The sequence below is a fragment of the Fukomys damarensis genome, unplaced genomic scaffold, assembly GCF_012274545.1.
Source record: "Fukomys damarensis isolate Sample0158 unplaced genomic scaffold, DMR_v1.0_HiC HiC_scaffold_13, whole genome shotgun sequence".
Lineage (NCBI taxonomy): Eukaryota > Metazoa > Chordata > Mammalia > Rodentia > Bathyergidae > Fukomys > Fukomys damarensis.
In genome coordinates this window covers 19,287,565-19,308,520 of record NW_022900925.1, presented here as the reverse complement: position 1 = coordinate 19,308,520, position 20,956 = coordinate 19,287,565, and the positions used below count along the sequence as shown (strand labels likewise).

General features: G+C 35.9%; 1 protein-coding gene and 1 non-coding gene across 2 annotated transcripts in view; one reads left to right on the top strand and one right to left on the bottom strand.

The window, feature by feature from the left end:
* Nf1 (neurofibromin 1) overlaps positions 1 to 20,956 on the bottom strand; it is a 264,437-nt gene that overhangs the window by 84,960 nt on the left and 158,521 nt on the right. The window contains exons 38-39 of the mRNA XM_033762739.1: positions 17,783 to 17,929; positions 15,129 to 15,239 (exon numbers count right to left, since the gene is read on the bottom strand). Coding sequence (XP_033618630.1) covers positions 15,129 to 15,239; positions 17,783 to 17,929 — 258 coding nt within the window. The remainder of the gene's footprint in view (positions 1 to 15,128; positions 15,240 to 17,782; positions 17,930 to 20,956) is intronic.
* On the top strand, positions 5,823 to 5,963 carry LOC117285945. The gene has a single exon (XR_004517064.1). It is a non-coding gene; the product is annotated as a U4 spliceosomal RNA (small nuclear RNA).

Genomic DNA, 20,956 nt, shown 5'->3' with positions numbered 1-20,956 from the left:
TTTTGGTTTTTTGAGGCAGGGTCTCACTACATAGTTGAGACTGACCTGGAACTCACTATGTAGCCCAGGCTGGTCTCGAACTCAGCAATCCTCCTGCCTCAGCCTCCAGAGTACTGGGATTACAGGTGTGCGTCACCACACCAGGTTAGGCTGATTTTAACTTTAAACATAAATGTCACGTGATACACCTCAATTTCTGTAAGAAGTCATGTTGAATCACTGTATTTTTTTTCTGATGATACCTTCATTACTGAAAACATCTTTGGGATCCCCACTGAGTACCACTAAAAGTCAATTTATAAATTATACTCCCTAAACTTCATTTTTAAATTTTAAAATTACTAAACTTGATATTTTGTCTTATTTACCAGAAATTTCAAGTATGAAGATTTTCCTACCAAATTCTCAAGGAATGTATTTTAGATGGCCAACAAAAATGTATTTTCCTAAGAGGCAGGATGATCTGAAGAATATCATTTCTAAAGGTAACTCTTCCATGGGGAACAAGATTCATTTGAATGTATTTATTCTTAACACGTTTGAGGATTTTTCAGATTGTTTAATGTAATTAAACATTTTAAGTATCTCAGGATTTTTTTAAGGATTACATACTTATAGTAAAAAAAAATGAATCACAGTTGGTTTAAAAAATACTTCAGAGAGCAATACATGGATTATAGTCACTAGTCATCTTTTTTTTTATTTGTCAAGCCAACCACCCCTATGTTATTCAATATGTATCAATCATTAAGCTATCTTTGCTGAATAAAGCAAAGCTTTGCTGCATTAACATTCAAGACTGTTCTACTTCAATAAACCAGGTATCACAGAAAACAAAAGCTGAAATCTTTTGCCCCAATTCAGAATGCCAATTCTAACCACTAGCGTCAAATAAGTTTTCTTCCTTTATTTTTTGAGACAGGGTCTCACTACGTAGTTGAGACTGACCTACTCACTATGTAGCCCAGGCTGGTCTCGAACTCACATCAATCCTCCTGTCTCAGCCTCCCAAGTGCTGGGCTTACAGGTGTGCGCCACCATACCCGGCTGTTAGTTTTCTTCCTTTAAACAACAATTACGTATGTCTAAAGTTAAAATGACTATGTATTGCAAGCACGTGCTAATAAAAAATTTTAACAATAAAAATAAATTACTATCACTGAATAGTTGCATATATATAGTAATTAAACCTTAGTTCATTTATTAAGTGACCTATGAAATATCACATAGTATGCTAGATTTTCTGTGTGTCCAGATAAAAGACATCTAAAACCTAGGAGCTTAAAGTCAAATGGGTGAACAGAAAAACAATATTCCAACATAATCATTGTTAAATAGTAATAGAATATACTATGGCTTAGTACAGGAGTGATTTATCAAAATTTGTCTATAAAGAGACAATATAAAAAATTGGGTGAAGATGTGGCAAAACTAGAACTCTCTACTTTGCTAGTAGGAAAGTAAAATGATATAGCCACTTTGGAACATAGGCAATTCCTCAAGTAAAATTCTGAGTTACTGTGGGTCCCAGGGATTCTATTCCTAGACTATATCTGACAAAACGGAAAGCATAGGTCTACACAAAAACTCATACACAAATGTTCATGGCAGCACTATTCATAATAGCCAAAAATGGAAGTAATGTCCATTAATAAGGGAACAGACAAAATGCAGCATTATCCATCCTCACAAAGGAATATAATTTAGCTATGAAAAGGAACTTCTAATACTGTTACAAGATAAATGAACCTTAAAAATATTATGTAAAGTATAAGAAGCTAGTTAAAACAGTATGTAAAGTAAAAAAAGCCATTACAAAACAGCACATAGGCACAATTCCATTTATTCGAACACCTAGAAGTGTGTGATCCATAAAGACAAAAGGTAGAATAATAGCTGCCAGGTGCTGAGGAAGTTAGATGAAAGGGGAGTGACTGCTAATGGGTTTATTTGGGGGTAACGAAAATGTCTGAAGTAAGATAATGGTGACAAACTCCAACTCTGAATATGCTAAAACCCGTTAAAGTATGCCCATTAAGGAGTAAATTTATAACATGTGAATTATATCTAAATATTCTCTATTGCCTAGAGAAGTTTTAGTCAGGTTATTGAGACAGGCCTTGAATCAACAGTGGAGCCTGCGCTGTTAAAGGAAGAGCATGGCAATGGCAGGGTAAGGCAGAGGAGGACAAAAGGTGAGAGGGTCAGCATGGCAGGAACACACGGTGAGGCGTTTAGCATCAAGTCGACAGCACCCTTCTACAGGTGCTACGGCACAGTATGGTGGCTAACCAGTGCTCTGTTGTTAAATTTAAATAACCAAGTGAAACAAACAGTTTTAAGACTATTCTACCACTACAGTAGAGGTAATATATAGAATGCTCACTTGGCATTGGAAGATTTCTAGGAAGATTTCACTTTTCCCAATGATGAATTTAACTGTACCATACACCTAAAATGTACCACTAAACTCAATGAGAAAAAAAAATCCTAAACATGCTATATAAATGCCTTAAGTACAAAAATTTAATTAACAGGAGTACAGAAAGAGGTTTTATCTGGAAGTGACACGTTCACATTATAGAGATATCATTCTAACAATGTGAAAGATGAAGAGGATAAGGTATCAGCCTCGGCCAGAGGTCAGCAAACTATAGGCAACTGGTGATATCCTGTAAACTAAGAATGGGTCTTACACTTACTATCTGGACCTTTACAAAAAAGTTTGCCAACTCCAGCTTGGAAAATGAATGAGTCTCCCACCTGAGCCTGGTGTATGAGGGTGAAGTATTAAAAACATCCGATAAGCAGAATCAGTATGACTTAATGACTCATAAGATGTATGTGGTATGAGCAGGTCAAAGTGAAGGATATTATTGCTTCTACTTAAAACTCGAGGGAGATGAGGATACCAAGCGAAGAAAACAGAAAGGAGGACAGCATCTTTTTAAAGTTGTCATTTCAGCTTATGAAAAATAAGTGACAATCTAAAATCAGACAAGTGACTTACAGTATTACACCATTAGAAAACAAACTTACTCAAAGAGGGGCACTTGCCTTGGAACACGTGTTTTGTAATTTAAGGGATGCTCCTTTTCCTGTATGTTTTTTTTTTTTTTTTTTTTTTTTTTTTTTGGTACCAGGGATCAAACTCAGGTCCTTGCACTTACGAGGCAGGAGGCAGGCAGAACCACTGAGCTAAATTCCTGGCCCCTGTATGAGATTTCTAAAATGAAGAAGCTGATATTTTATTGTAGAAGAAAAATGATACTTTCTGTACAGGTTATCAGGTTTAAGCCTGACTTAACAACAGCCTATCTTTTTGTATAGTTGCATATGTACCATCTCAGGAAGCTTCCAAACCATCCCTTAAACAGTAATTGTCCACAAGTAGGGGAATAGTAACACCTGCCTGTAATCCCAGCACCAAGGAGGCTGAGGCAGGAGGACTGCCCCAAGTTTGAGGCCACCCTGGGCTATATAGTGAGTCAAGGTTGGCCTGAACTACATAGTGAGACTATCTCCAAAAAAAAAAAAAGAAAGAAAGAAAAGTCACTATCATTTAGATGATTTTGTTAATGAGATTATTTTTCTCTATTTTCTTAGAAGTTTTAGAATAATCCTATATAAAGGCAGATAAAAAATTCTCTAGAAACATGTCAAAATGGGTCATTTGAAGGAAATTTAAATACATAAAGACACTATTCTTATAAATGCTTTCTAGTCTCCAAGCCTCAGTTCTAAATACAAGAATATTTACAAATGTGGTATGGCTATAATCTCTTATTTGAAACTCTTAGGGGAAGATATTTCTGAATTCAGAATTGTTCAGATTTTAGAAAGACAATAGTGCATATTGCAATAGTGTAGACTAATTTTTGTCACAAGTAATACCAAAATACCACTGGCTAAGACAACAAAAGTTTATCTTTCACTTCTGTTGTCTCATGATTTTACCTTTTTGTTGTTTTTTAAGACAGGGTCTTGCTATGTAGCCTAGGCTGGCCTCAAATTTGCAGTGAGCCTCCTTCCTCAGTTCCCAAGTGCTGGGACTACAGTGGGCATGTTCTATCATGCCCAGCTAATACTACCATCTTCTAGGGCCTTAGAAATCCCTCTACTGAACCTTCTGTTTCTAGTAGGCAGTGACAGAAGAAAGCAAGAATGGATGACTGGTGCGAAGTTAAGACATCAGGCCTGGAAGTGATAAACATCACTGCAACCTGTATTTTACTAACCAGAACTCAGTAACAAGGGACTGCTAACTACAAGGACGAAGTGGTATTGTGATGTGCCCAGAAGGAGAAGCACGAATATAAGTACATGCCTCTAATGTGGTGTGTAAGACCCCAAGGGAAACTGAGACAGCATCTCATAATTGACTGTAATAGTATTTCTCCAGTGAAGAGTGAAAAACTTCACACCAACCCAAGTATAAAGTGTTCTAAATAAAATTTGGTGCCAAACTTATTTAGACACAACTTTAGTTTTTCAGAGGATTTTCAATTTCAGAATTGCAGATAATGGATTATGAATGTGCATATGATCCACAAAAATAGGAGCCAGGAAGTAGAAATGGGATTTTAGATGTGGGCTTATGACTTGCAGATTTATGCTTATGATGCAGAGAAAAGTGCTAAAATGTCTCTTATGTTAGGCATCATAAATGGTATCAGCCCTCAAGACATGGAGAAACTGGAAGTTTTCAATGAATTTCAATTTATTGTGGCCTATGCTTTATAAACACTCACTATGCTAGAAGACAGAATACAAAGATAAGAGGTGTGCCTGATGACCAGAATGCCAGAATATGATGAAACAAAGATTTAAGAAAGCCCTAAAATGACTAATTCTGAAATGTAGAATTAGGAAAGGCTCACCCCTAAAAGATGCTGGCATCAGAGTTAGACCTTGATGGTAGGACAGAATTTTGAACAAGGAAAGGAAGTACTCTGGGCAGAAGAAAAGGGCTGCACAAAGATACAATGTGATATTGTTAAAGGCCTGGGCAATGGCAAGTGATTTTTGTTTGGTAGCATCTGAGTGCTCGAAACTTGAGAATTTTAAATTTTACTTAATCATCAGATAATGAAAAATACAAGGTTGGAGAGCCATTTGGCTAGGTGATGCTGTAATTAAGAGATAACAAGAAGAATAAATCTGGATCCAAGAATAGGAATAAGAAAATACTTATTTTTAAATAAGGTGAGAGTTATCTGAGGTACAATAAAGAGCTGTCTAAGTCTAGTAATTGAAAGGTCAGGATCAAAAAATCAAAATAAGTCATAGCTCCAGGCCAAAATATTACTATGTCTATCAACTATATCACCCCTAAGAGGGAGAAAGTAAATAAAGCACAGTACCAAACTCTTGTGCTTACTCTCATTTAGAATATTTCTACTGGGTTGCCAAGAGGCTTCTTTGTTTATTTCTTAGGTCTGACCATACTAATCTCCAGCTAAGTGAGGTTGTTATATGTGTTATATAAATTAAGATTTAGCACATATTTATTCTATTCATGCGTTCAGAAAAAAGAATCTTCACAGCCAAGTGAAACAACTAAGGAACATGTACTGACTTGTGCTTTTGCCATTTATGTAGCAATTTCCTTGTATGCTAACACCATTGTTCACAGCCCTGCAACACTTAGAAAGTGCTGGCCAATGTTTTGAAAGCAGCTTAACTTCCTTGTATGCTGGGTATCAAGGAAAGAGACTGACCAAAACACAAAATTTCTTTAAAGAATTTACTTAATATCTTCAAGGTAAGTGGTTTATTAAAAAACAAACAAACAAACAACAATACCAACACAAGTATCTTTGAGCTTTGCGCAGTGGCAGTATCGTAGCCAATGAGGTTTATCCGAGGCGCGATTATTGCTAATTGAAAACTTTTCACAAGTATCTTTGAAAACTCAGCATGAAATTATTGCTTTCATATGTAGTTCTTAAATTTCATATAAATACAGCTTACTTCTTTTCTGAAACACTATTTACCAAAAAGCAAACTCCTAGAATGTAATATTCTTAAATTATTTAAAAAAAATTTTTTTATTTATCCAAGCACAGTTAACCCAGTGGGAAAAAAAAATTAATATATAATGTGTAGATAAGAGGAACACCAAAATGTTACTTGCTGGATTTTTTTAAATAAGTGAGAAGATTTTAGAACAACTATTTGAATTCCTTAATCTCTGCCAAAGTCCAGTTTACACCAGTTGTCTAGAAAACATTCAGTTGGTTAACTCCAAAGAGCAAATGGCAGGTCAAGTTTAAAACATGTGACTGCCTCACTAATTATATTTAAACAGCATGTAGTGAGTGAGAAATCAGATTCCTGGTCAGAGTCTGATTCTCTACAACACTAGAGAAAGACTGAATTCCCAATCTTCAAAATCAAAAGGTAATAATAACATGAAATTTTCTCAATTACATATTGGAGCCAAATGTAACTTCTAGTATATGCTAGATTTCTAAATTTAAAATTTTGAGCTTTTAAGTTAAAAAGATTATAATATTTAATCATGACAAACATGTACTAGTTGAATTATCTCTGATGTGGCAAGCCATTAGATCAGAATACAGACTAAAAGAAAATCAGGCTTATTTTTAAAATAATTTACTACATTAATAAACTGTCTTTTCAGTCCACATCCAGAAAAGGACACCAGATTAAACTCAGATTCAAGATCTAGTTCTAGTCATTTTTGAATATGCATCATCACATAAAGCATAGACCCTGGTATGTGCTGGGTTATATAGTGAAAGGACTGATTCTGATCAATTTTAAATTTCTTTCTATTTTAAAAGCTATGACATTCTCTAAAAGCTGTTTTAAAGAGGGAAAATGAGGGAAACCCTAGCATTGGAGAAATCACTTAGTTTAACGTCTTTTAATCTTTGGTATAAACATTTACAAGTAATATCTTAATTTGTGATCTACGCTTAACTCTTAAATTGTTGGAATAAAAGTCATGAGAAGGTTAAAGTCAATATTTATTTCATTACTTACTTTGTTACTGTACTCTCCAGAACTATCACGATTTGCTCCTATCCCATTCTGTGTATTTATCTTAAGCCCCTACACTTATTGTATAGACATTAATTTTTTTCCTTTTATTAAAATAGAAAAATCAAATTAAGCTGTTTTAGACTTTAAATTGGTAATGCCTGAATTTGGTGAACCTAGATAGAAAAAATCTTACATTTAGCAGATACTGAGAAACTTTTCATTTGCTCACTAGTAACAATGAAAAGACACATTTACATAACATGGATGTTCTAAATAAACAAAATGAGAATATATGCTTGCCTATTTGTGATCCAAACGTTAAATTACATTTACATAATTGTTTTAACACAGGGGAAAATGATGTTCAACCTATCATTCATCATCAGTCTGCTCCTCGTGTTTGTTCACATTTTGGGAGCAATTTCAACATCAACAACCTCAAATTCTAAGGAAGTCTCCAGTACCAGCATGAATCTGAATTCCAGGACGAACCTAAACCCCAGGACCAAGGCAAGATCTACCTTCAAATCTGAAAGGCTAAATCTCACGACAGTAGTGAATGCCAGGATGACTCTGACTTCTGCGATGACCTCAAGTTACAAGACAGCTTGGAAATCAACAGTGACCTTAGTGACAGCCAGAAATACGACTGCAAAGACTGTGACAAATGGTAGCACAATACTCAATCCAAAGTTTAACATTCACTCTCTATGTAATATTTTTGCTGTTTTTTGGGTACTCAAATTTTGAAACAAATTTGAACTGTCTGCATTTTTATCTCCATTCTATTATCTGCTGAACAACAAGCAAATTAGGAGAGTAAATAATTTCAATTTACTATGTGAATTATCAGTATCCTAGTGTAATCTGGTTGTTTGAAAATTTTAAGTGTGTAAGTTTAAGTATTACCTTGAAATGGTAGCTTCCTTACTTAAAAAAGAAAAGTGTGCACTATTCTATTAAATGCCAAAATGAGCAAAATACCACATTTGCCTTTTAGTGTTTGTAACCCTGAAACTCAAATGTTTATATCAAAAGCATAACAGAGGGCAGGGGATTTAGCTCAGTTGTGCCACTCCTGCCTTGCAAGCTCAAGGTCCTGAATTCAATCCCTGGTACTGGAAAAAAAAAATAGTATAAGAGAAAAAAATTACATAGGGTAAAGGAGGAGGATAAAGAAGGGTGGTGGGGAAGTTTGTTTTTAGTTATAGCACAAAGAGTGCTAATATGATAAAGAGAAATGGCAGACCTTTACAAAACAATACACTTATTTGTACTAGCGCATTTCATGAATGTGTAATACTATACGACATTCCACTAAAAAAGGTGCCAACCTGTTAAACTTGCTAATGCATGTTTTTACTCCAATGATGAGATTATTTTATTTTGAGCAAACTCTGCCTTGTATTTCATAGGATCATTTGAAAATCAGATCCTTGGAATTCAGAACTTGTTTTCCCCAAAGAAATATGTTTCATAAACTTTTGGTATAATTTTCATGCTTATCTACAAAGGACGATTTAACCCCCAAAACTTAGTAACTAAGAGACTATGTTATTAATGTACAGTCATTAGGGGCTTTGGCTTAGGTTTTTTTTTTTTTTTTGTACCAGGGATCAAACTCAGGACTTTGCACTTGCAAGGCAGGCGGTTGGAACCATTGAGTTAAATCCCCATCCTGGTTTAGATTTTGATCCAGTTCTGATACTTTGTTTTGTTTCTTGAGACAAGCTCTCATTATGTAGTTCAGACTGGCCTCCAATATGTAAATCAGGCTGACCTTGAACTCACAGTAAATCCTACCTCAGCCTTCCAAGTGTGACACCAGTTCTGATTTTTACTAGTTATGCTACCAGGGGTTAAATATATGACTCAGCAGGGTTCCCAAACACACTTCAATAATAAACTGACTACAAATAAATCATCTGAGGAGCCTGTTGAATTCACAGAATAGCTCTTGCCTCTGAGACTTTGATTCAGTGGCTGGTGGGGGCTGGGATATGTTTAATTCTCCAGGTCACTCTGATAGCTATGCTTGGGTTTCAGTTTATGCACATCAGTAACTGGTTTTTTTTTTTTTGGTTTTTGAGACAGGGTCTCACTATGTAGTTCAGAGTCCTCTGAAACTCACTATGTAGCCCAGGCTGGTCTTGAACTTGCAGCGATCCTCCTGCCTCAGCCTCCCAAGCGCTGGGATTACAGGCGTGCACCACCACGCCAGGCTTCACATGAGTTACTGGTAATGATATTACCTGAGGAAGTTATTGTGAGGGTTACATGAGAATTTATATAATGTGCACAGTTTGTCTGACGTAAAGCACCCAGGAAATGTCAGCTATTATATCATATCACTAATACTACCAAAAACTAATTGTTGAATACCATAATACTCCAAAGAGGAAAACTCTTCATTGTAACCTTTTGATTTTGAATTTTTTTTTCTAGTACTGGGGATCGAACTCAGGACCTTGCACTTGCCAGGCAGGTGCGGCACCACGGAGCAGCTAGATTTTGAATTGTGAATTTTTAAATTTTTAATTAGTCTTACAAAAATAACGTATGCTGCTGGCAACAATTAAACAACATTATAATGGATGTTGGGAAATGGAAAGAAAGTATTTAAATGGGAAGGGAACAAAGGAAGAGGGAGGAAGAAAGGAAGGGACAAGAAAAAGGGGAAAATAGAAGGAAAAAATGGAAACAAAGCTTTTGTACATAGGGAGCAGAAGGGGCTTGAGGGGGCAATGGGATAAAATGCGATAAAACTTATTAAAAAATAATAAAATAAAATTCTCAAGAAACACACAACATAGAGGTATGTTAACAGAAATATAATTCGTTGCCTTCCTCTTTCTAGCATATACTCACTCCCCTGAAATAAGCAATATGAGCAATTTTAATTTTTTTATTTTTTGCAGTAATGGGGCTGATCCCAAGACTTCATACTCTCTAGGCAAGTACTCTACCACTAGCTACATCCCCAGCTCTGGGTCTATTCAAAGCTGCATGTAGAGGGCCAGGGATGTAGCTCAGTGGTGCTGCACTTGCCTCATAAGTGCAAGGTCCTGAGTTCAATCCCTGGTATGCGCGGGGGTGGGGTGGGGTGGGGGGGAGAGCTGCATGTAGAGAACTTCTGCTATTCCTACCTTCCCAGCATCCAATTTTCTTCATTTTTGTACTGGCAACCCAATTCTCCTTTGGGAAACCCGGCCCTCATCCTTGCCTTTCAGTTCATGCAGTTCGAGTATGGCTGGTTTCATCACTGAGTTCCGGGGCAGGCGCACAATCCAGGCCAAGATACCCAGGAAATTTTACTTGCACCCCTCCCCATGCTATAGTGGTTGCCTCAGAAAATGACATATGACTCAGCGAGGCCAGAAGTCCAGTCATTTCTTCTAAGAAGTATTTCCCCCCTCTTCGTATCAGGGATCGAATTAGACCTTGCACTTATATGAGACAGGTGCAGGGCACTGAGCTAAATCCCTGATCCCTGAGAGGCATTTTTTCACAGGAGTTGTTAAGCTAGGAGAACACAAACCACTGTTGGCTACAGTCTGGGAACCTCTTGAGAATAAAGACACAAGAAGGAAAGAGAGCCAAGAACCAGAGAAGAAATGCTCTCCAGATAATACTATTTAATGCAACTGCATCTAGTCATGCAATAAGCTAGCAGATCTCTTGATCCACCTAGGTATATGTACCAACAAAGTGTCTTTCTGTTTAATACAAATTTAAATTTCATTCTGTCACTTATAACAAGCAAAATAAATTTAGCACTGCGTTATTCCATAATGCAGTTTTATCAATTATTTACTAATTGCCCTTTTGAAAATTATATTTTTCCCCACTATAAACAATAATACCACAATTGTCTTTTACCATTACAGGGCAATAGTACATAAGCATATGGCAGAGAATAGTTTTGAAAAGTAAATTAGGCCAATTATGAAGTATCATGCATATGTAATTATAGAACTTGGACTTTATATGAAAGAATCAATAGGAAAGACAAGATTAGATTAGTACTGGAAAGTAATTCCAGAAGTAATGTTAAGATGACCCAGAAGTAGTCATTTGGGGATTAGGGAGACATGGAGAATTCAATAGTATTGGTAAAGATACTGAGAATTGCAGCAAAATAGTGGGAAAAAATGGTTTCTAGAAGGTATTTCCACACATTGTTGGTGGGAGTATAAACTGGTACAACCACTATGGAAATCAGTATGGAGATTCCTAAAAAACTGCAACTAGAAATTCCATTTGACCCAGCCATTCCCTTTCTAGGTATCTTTTCAGCAGTTAAAGACATACAGTGCTACAGTGATACATGCATATCATCTTTATAGCAACACAATTCATATTAACTAAATCTTGGAAGCATCCTATATAACAAATGTGGTATTTATACACAATTCTACCATAACAAAGGATAAATGTCAGTCATTTGTGGGAAAATGGATATACCTTGAGGCCATGTGAAGTAAATCAGACACACAGCTTAAACACTGCATGGTTTCCCACAGCACTGATTCTCTGATATGAGAAACTCAATATAGAAGTAAAGTACAAAATAAAGTAAAAAGACAATAGGAAAAAAGAGGAAAAAGTTATTCCAAACCAGCATGGACAATGTATCTCAGAATGTACCATGATTTAGTCCAATTATTGTATATGTTTTGTATGTTTGTTTTGACTGCTAGTCTGTTAATTTATATGTACGATAATTAACTTTATAAGAACTTTTAAGATAAATAAATTAATCTGATGTTCACAAAAAAGTGGAGGGGGTTGGAAGGGAAGGGGGAAAAAGGGAAATGAGATGCACTATGTACAGGTACCAGCTCCCCACAATGAACGTAATCATTATGTACTGCAGACACATACTAATAAAAACAAAAAATAAAAAAGGGTATTTCCTCAGGACCTAATAGTAATATTAGATCATCAAGACTGAATTAAAAATAAAACACATGAGGGGCTGGGGATGTGGCTCAGTGGCACTGTGCCTGCCTGGCAAGTGCAAGGTCCTGAGTTTGATCCCCGGTACCAGGAAAAAAAAACCCTAAACAAAAAATAAAATACATGTACCTAATGACAGCCCCTGATGAAAAAATAGCACTGACGTGTGATACCTGGGTCAGGAACATGCCCTTGCTTAGGAACAACCAGAAATCTGGCTGGCCAGCACCTCACATTAAAGCTTTGCCAACAAGGATACTTTCTAGTTGAGTTGCATTTTCTTCCTAGAATTTCAGGTATGTACTGCTGAGATAATGAACTGGTGCTAAAACTGAAAAGATGCAGAAAGGGAATAATCTTGTGGTCCAGTGGAACTCAAAGGCAAGAGTCAATAAGCATAAGCTGGTTCCAGAACTGACTGCTGTCTAGTTCCATTTACATCTGAGAATGCTCTACTCTGACTCATGCTTTTCCTACGCCAATTTTCATGAGAAAATAAGAGACTTTGCAATAACAAAAGCCTAACTAAAATACCTGAACTATTTGCCAGGATATCACAGGCAAAATCAGCACTTCGTGACTGACAATGAAGATGATAAAGCAGAAAATTTTGCAATTGATTAGGGTTTCCACATGGGGGAAATACAAAGGATGGTCAAAAAAAAAATAGGGTGTTAAGATGAGATATGATAATCTGAAGCAAGTGTGGGCATTTCAAGTCTGTAATGCCTGAACACTATCTCTGAGATTGGAATCTACGATTCAAACCATAATCTTAACACATGGTAATCTAACCCACGCAAACACAGGCATATTAACAAAGAAATCAAACCCAAGTGCTCTTTGACAAAGTTGGTTGTGTAAAGGCCTTCATTAATGTCTAGACTTGTACAATGGGAAACTGGGTCTCTCTGCTTTCTACTGCATTCTGGAGCTAGGGATCACACCAGGTGAAAATGAGGAGCCAGAAGAAGTCCTAGTAAGTCTGGATAAGAAAATAAAGGCATTGAAAATCTGAAACTGGCAGAGAAGGGGAGGTTTATTCTGCATATAACTTACTAGGTCAGAAAACACTACAGGAGGGCCAGCATACCTTTATCTTCCCTTTCCAAAATATGAAGCCTAAGAAAATTAAATAAACTTATCTAGGATTATGAAGCTAAAAAGCTGCAGAGCTAGAAATCCTTAGCAATCTCAAACCCCACTATGTAGATATAATATATACTTAAGGAGAACGCACTGATTTAATCTCAATAAGGCATCTGCATCAGGCCCATCCTGCTTTCCTTTTGCCTTTGCTAGACCCACACAGAGAAGGAACACAAACTTACGGTTTTTTTATTGTGAAGAAAAAAACCCTACATTTGACATTTTCTAGAAATCTTTGCTACTTGTAAACCAGCAAGAATCCAAAAGAGATTGGGAGTTGGGGTATACATCTCCCTCCTTCCCTCGACATGTTTTTTAAAAATTACTTAGGAAAAATAAAGAAAGTCAAAATAACCTTGTAGTATTAAAGATTAAATATGGAATACAAACATGGTTCATCTCAACTGCAAAAGAAACTTAAAATTATTTTAGGCAATTTAGAAATTAGAGAGCTGCCAAGAGGATTTTCATGGAAAGATGAGATGTTCCTCAGCCACTGAGGAACAATTTTCTGTAACTTTTTGATTCCCCAATTCCCTCAGTTACTCAGACATCTTAGTTTTGCTACTTGAATTATCTAATTAAACAAATTTCCCACTTTCTACCTTTTGTTTCTTAATCCCATCTCACTATTTTTCTACTTCATGTCCTACCTACTGCCGAGCTTCTACCACCCATGCCTAACAAAATTCCTCAATTTCTGTTAAATTCAGGAAATTCAGAAAGATCAAGTCCTATAGCTCATGAATAGCATAACTAAGATTAACACAGTCCTTAAGTTTCCCAAGTCCGTGGTCTGTGTTAAATCACACTGTCCCAAAGGTTCAACTGCCATGAATTCACGACAGCCTAAATGGCAAGAAGTAAAACTGATCAAATAATGCCAATATAAATTATCAAAAGGCAGGCAAAATAAGGAAGGAACAAAAGACAAATGGCAGGAAAAGCAATGCAAGCATTACAACTATCATAAGAAGGTTCTCACAGCGTTTCCAGAAGGCTTTCTACTAGGAAGTAACCTTGAATGAAGACAGTATGAACAAACACAGTCCATTTTCATACTGTCCCTTATGCCATTTTACAGAGAACCACAGCTCCTCTTGAATTATTTTCTAATTCACCCTGATGCAGCTTTACACAGCATATAACTAACAGTTCTTAGAAATGGGCTTTTATTTCTTCTTTTTAAAAAAAGTTCCTAATTACCATGTTGTAGATACTATTAAATCATAATACATCTGAAAACAAAAGATTCATTGTGATTTTTTTCAATTTTGAAACAGGGTTAGGCGTGGTGGTACATGCGTATAATCCCAACTTTCAGGAGGCTGAGGCAGGAAGATTGTCCCAAATTTGAGGGCATCCTGGACTACATAGTGAGTTCAAGGCCAGCCTGAACTATATAGTAACACACTAGCTCAAAACAAAACAAAACAAAGCAAAACAAATTAAAACAGGGTCTTGAAGCCAGGCATGGTGGGCATGCTTGTAATCCCAGCACTTAGGAGGTTGAGGCAGGAGGATCGCTGTGAGTTCCAGACCAGCCTGGAGTGAGTTCCAGGTCAGTCTCAACTACATAGTGAGACCCTGTCTCAAAAACCCTCACCAAACCAAACCAAACCAAACAAACAAAAAAATTAAAACCAAAACAAAACAGGGTCTTGAGATCCAGGTTGCCTCAAAATTGCAATCCTCCTGCCTCAGTCTCTTAAGTAGCTGGAATTACAAGAATATGCCAGCACACCTAGCAATTTTTCACTCTTGGTAATCAATCCATTGTAGATAATACTGAAAAAATTTGATGTAGGAAATACAAGTCAGTATGAAATGCAATTTGAAGAGCAATTCTTAATACACAGAACAATGCCTATATACCTAGCTGTATATTCAGCAAACTTGTCTTCAACTCTTATTACTTGGAGAAAAAAAAAAATCAAACCCGTCATCTTCCTACATTTTCTGCTATTTAAAAATTCTATTAGGAGACACCAGAAGATGTTATTTCTTACCTCCTTGCAACATAATAAAAAATAGGATTCCCAGCTTTAGAAGTGCCAGCTTGGTAGAAAATACTTAGTGTTTTCAAAGCTTTAAACTCTTCTTTTTCATGTACCTGATGCCTGAAAGAAAAAAGAACAGAATAAATCAGACACCTTAAAATTCCTGGAGTATGTACAAAAATCTGTAATTGAATCAACAATAAAACATAAAAAATATAAAAATGACAAAATATTTTAAAAGCAATGGGCTTTCTCAAGAGCAATTTGGCAATATGTACCACAAATTTCAAGGTGTTACTCTTTGGACCACACATTTTTAAAGACTATCCTAAGAAAACTAATGAACAAGGACATTAAACACAGGATTGTTTTTACTCATGGTATTTTGTTCAGAATGAGTATTTTAAATTCCTTTATGTTTTTTTCCTGAGTTCAATTTATCAACTTTCTCTTTTCTGGTTTATAGATTTCTGAATGGATCAGAAAGTCTTTCCACTGCTCTTTTTTATTTATTTATTTTTTTTTGTACTGGGGATTGAACTGTGGTCCTTGTGCTTGAGAGGGAGGCAGCGGAACCACTGAGCTAAATTCCTGGCCCACTGCTCATATTTTCTAATTTGATTTTTGGGAGTCTACCTTCATGAATGGTATGAAAGCCTTTTTCCAGATGTTTACTCAGCTTTATCAATATCTATTTTCAAAGTCTATCCTGCTGTGGTGCTACATACCTGTAATCCAAGCACTGGGGAAGCTGAGGCAGCAGGATTGTCACTATGCCCTGCTGCTCCCCCACCCTTTTTTTTTTCTTTTTAAAGAAAAATGGGCCTCAGCCAGGCGTGGTGGCATATCCCTGTAATCCCAGCACTTGGGAGGCTGAAGCAGGAGGACTGCTGTGAGTTCGAGACCAGCCTGGGCTACATAGTGAGCTCCAGGTCAGTCTCAACTACATAGTGAGACCCTGTCTCAAAAAACCAAAACCAAAACAAACAAACAAAAAAATGGGTGTGAAAGAGCATCAGTGGGAACTTAGAGAAGACAAAAATATACATGCACTAGAGCTGCGGATTTAGCTCAGTGGTTCCGCTGCTTGCCTTGCAAGTGCAAGGTCCCAAGTTCAATTCCCAGTACCCCCACCAAAAAAAAATACATGCACCAGATACTGTTGTATATTACACATACTAGAGCATTTAGTCTTCAAAAACATAGAAGACTAAGAGTAACAAAGAGATTTTCTTAGAAAAATGGAACAGTGGCAAGTATATCTTCAGTAATGTTGAATAAAAAAGTTTTATATTTTTATAGTAATTTCAATTAGGCAATTTAAAATTTTGTGGAGAAAATATTCTCTTAATTATACAGGAGTAAACACCTGTTACACTGCAAAAAAATCTAAGAGCTAAATATTAAGTTGAAAAGGAAGTGATATATTCATATATTCTTTTATGTATTCATATATATATTTAAAAAAATTTTTTTTGGTACTGGGGATTGAACTTGGGACCTTGCGCTTATAAGACAGGTGGCAGAACCAGCGAGCTAAATCCCCAGCTCTGTATTCATAGATTTTTACCAGTTATCAATGAATTAAGAGTCCTGTGTCCAAAATTATGACTTATATGTAATATGATTAATTATCAGTATAAGGCACTTTTGAAAACATTTTTGAAAATTTGAATTTTCAAAAGCTATTAAACATGTAATAGTAAGAATCACAAATCTTTAATGTGAATTAACTTCTGGATATCAGATTCTGTTTTTTTCCCATTTCTGGCACATACTATTAACAAAACACTCAACAGCCATTACAGAGCATTTACTAAGTGTAAAAATACTATGAAAGATACTTTTAAAAATTTAGTAAACTTCCTTCACTCTATTATTAAGGTAAGTGTTTAACAACATGAATCTTTTAGTTTACAAACTAAATTTCTCTAAATAACATTCAAAACAAATGTCCACTGAAATGTTACAGCAATACTGAAGTACAGTAAACTATATTTTCTGAGCCTTAATCTAAAAAAAGATTAAAACCATCAACTTTTAGGAGGGTTCTGAAAATTGGTAGAGTATGGTAGAAAGTTTAAGTGCTTTGCACTTCAAAGCAAAAGACACATGAATTAGGTATAGAATCGTAGGCAAATAAAGTTATTTATACTAAGTTGCATTTTCCTTAACTATAATATGAAAATGTTGCCTACATGCCCTTAAAGATATTAAATATAAAATCATATAAAATATTAAATATAAAATAATAAACTATGATTTAATAAGACATTATTGCTTTTATGAGAAAAATCAGTATATAAAATTAATTATTTCAATAATATATGGGTAGGAGAAAAACTGCATCCCAAAACATGGTGAAGTTATTACTAGTTACACTTTTTCCGATAATCTTTTTTATTTGTTTGTTTTTTGAGACAGGGTCTCACTATGTAGTTGAGACTGACCTGGACCTCACTATGTAGCCCAGGCTGGTCTTGAACTCACAGCGATCCTCCTGCCTCAGCCTCCCGAGTGCCGGGATTATAGGCATGCGCCACCATGCCCGGCCTGATAATCTTATATAAGAAATAAAAACATATTTAACAAGTGGCCTGGAGGTAAACTCTGCTTCTCAACCAAACAGAAATCAATCATCACACTTCAAGGTTGTGCTTTACCTAGTCATAAATTCCTCAAACTTGGAACTGGTAAGGTTAAGGCTTGACCAATGTGTATCTGCCACAGGCTTGTGCTCTGGCGGACCAAGGTATGCAAGAAGTGTTGCCATCTTATCAAAAGGTCTTCTTCCAACAGCTTTATGATCCCTAGATACAGCAGATGACATAGAAAGTAGCAATTCATATTTAGCAGTATGCTTAATTTCTGTAGAATGTGCTTGATTTCTTTTTACCGATGGCCTCTGCAAATTTGTAAACAGCACCAACATGACTTCAAGGATTTTAAGTATACATGAAACATTTAAAAAATCTGGCCATTTCCCAAAACATAAAACTGACAAAAAATGATTAAATATGATAATGCCAACTTTACTGAGGCTGTGTGTAAAGAAGTACTATCACACAGTTCTGGTCAAAAAGTACAATGGCATGCATACTTTGAGAAGCAATTTGGAAATATTACTAAAGTTGAGGCTAAGTGTACTCCAGACCCAGCAATTACACATTTAGGTAATATATAACAATGGAAAACCAGAAATGAACCTAAATGTCCATCAATCTGGAAATGCAAAAATAAACACTGATATAGTTATCCAATGAAAAAAATGACATAAGCTAAACTTAAGTCTTAAATAGAATGTTGCATGAAGAGGCTATATTCACTCTATCATTCCTGTAAAATTTAAAACACAAAATTATGTCATACAGATCTATAATTTTCTTTGGTAGTTACATATATATGTAGAATAGTATAAAAACACACCGCCCAGCAGCCTTAGGAAGTAAACGTATCTACAGAAAAAAATATGGAAATGTGATCATTAAGAGGGAGGCTTTAACTATGTGTTTTCTGTTTATATTTATTTTCTCCCTCAAGAAATACAATATTACAACAGATGTGAAGCAATACAGAATAAAATATATAATGTTAAAGCTAGGCAGTAGATATGGGTCTCAGTATATTGCTATATATATGCTATATACTGCTATATCTTTCTTTCTTCTTCCTTCCTGTGCCCTTTTCCTTCCTAAACCCAGGGCCTTGTGCATGCTACATTTCCAGACCTATGTTCTTAAAAATATTTTTAAATGTGCGTAATTTTTTCCCAAAAGCACATTTGAAGGAAAAAACAAACAAACAAAAAACCCTCTCTAGCAACAAACTGTGAATACATATGTAAATTACATAAGGACAAATGCATTTAAAAGCCCCACAATTAATTCTGGTGTCTCGTGGATCTTCTTTCTATTTCAGTGCATGCAGCAATCATGTCCATGTCTACTTCATTCCATTAACAATTCAAAAAAGATTAAAAGGTCCTCTCTTTTAAACACCCAAATTACTTAGCCTTAGTTTAAGTCTTCTATCCTTCCCACAAATGAGCAACCCCTCCTGACTCACATCCCAGAATATTCACATTGAGCAATCTCCTCCAGCCCTTTCTTTATTTTTAAATTTGAGAGAGGCTTTCTCTCAGTTCCTAATTGGCCCAGGCTGGGTTCAAACTTACTATTCTCCTGCCTCAGCCTCACAGAGCAAACCATTTTTATTGGCATTTAAAATTGATCTAGACTCATTTTACCTTTGAAAGGATATCATACATTGGAATTTGAGCCCCTTACCATCCTACACAGAGCAGAAAGCGTTTAACAAGAAAGGATACAGGTAATTTATGCTATAAGAGACTAAGTAAAAAAAGCTAATAAAATCATTCCCAAGTTAAAAATTTCAATTACTGAGTATTTTCTATAATAAAGCTTTAGTTGTGAGCCGGGGTTTTAGCTCAGTGGTTCCACTGCCTGCCTCACAAGTGCAAGGTCCTGAGTTGGATGCCCAGTATAAAAAAAAAAAAAAAAAAAAAAAAAAAGCCACAAAGCTTTAGCTGTAGACTAAGTGCATAATTCAATAATAAATGCTCACCTAGCACAGGTGAGGCTTTGAGTTCCATGCCCAGTATCCTAGTACTCAAAAAACTTTTTTCACTATGAACTGAATTTGGGGGACCTCACAAACACACATACAGCCAGCATAAAAATATTCATGAGGTATTGCTTTTTAATTGTTTATTTATTTTGTTTTTTGAGACAGGGTCTCACTGTGTACTTGAGACTGAACTGGAACTCACTATGTAGATCAGGCTGGTCTCAAACTCACAGCAATCTTCCTGCCTTGGCCTCCCGAGTGTTGGGATTACAGGCAAGCACCACCACACCCGGCAACATTAGCAATTTTTAAAATACTAAATTTCCAAGAATCAACAGTTCTTCAAATTGAAAGACCAATACTCATTTGATCTTTAGTAAATTTAAACTCCTCGGTATTGTCACACATTATCTTTGACAGTTTGTAAACAAGAAAAAACTCAAAAAGACTAACTTGTGATTTATGAACTTGACATTAAAAAATCAATAGCTTTGCGTTCTTTATATATCCTTGATAATAGTCCTTTGTCTGAGGAACAGCTGGTTTTTTCCCACATTGTAGATTGTCTCTTAGTTCTGCTGATGGTTTCTTTTGAAGTACAGAAGCTTTTTAGTAAGATGAGATCCCAGTTGTTGATTCTATCTGCTAGTTCCCCTGCTACTGAGGATTTGTACATAAAGTCTTTTCCTATACCAATGTCTTCCAGAGTTCTGCCTAACTTACCTTCCAGCAAGTTTAATGTTTCTGTTTTAATATTTAGATCTTTAATCCATTTGGATTTTAATTTAGTGCATGGTGAAAGATAAGGGTCTAATTTTAATCTGTGGCAGGTTGACATTCAGTTTTTCCAACACCATTTATTACGAACTCAAAACAATCAGCCCCTCCAAATATAAAGACCCGATTCAAAAATGGGCATCCAAAATGAACAGACATTACTCAGACAAAGAAGTGAAAGCAGTAAGTAAATATATGAAAAAATGTTCCATATCACTGATCATTCGAGAGATGCAGATGAAAACAACACTGAGATTCCACCTCACCCCACAAAGAATGGCTGCTATTAAGAAATCACACAATAACAAATGTTGGCGGGGTTGTGGGGAGAAAGGAACCCTTCTCCATTGTTGGTGGGAGTGCAGACTAGTGCAACCACTATGGAAATCAATATGGAGATACCTCAAAGAGCTTGGACTGGAGGTTCCATTTGACCCAGCCATCCCTCTGTTGGGTATCTTTCCAAGAGAACT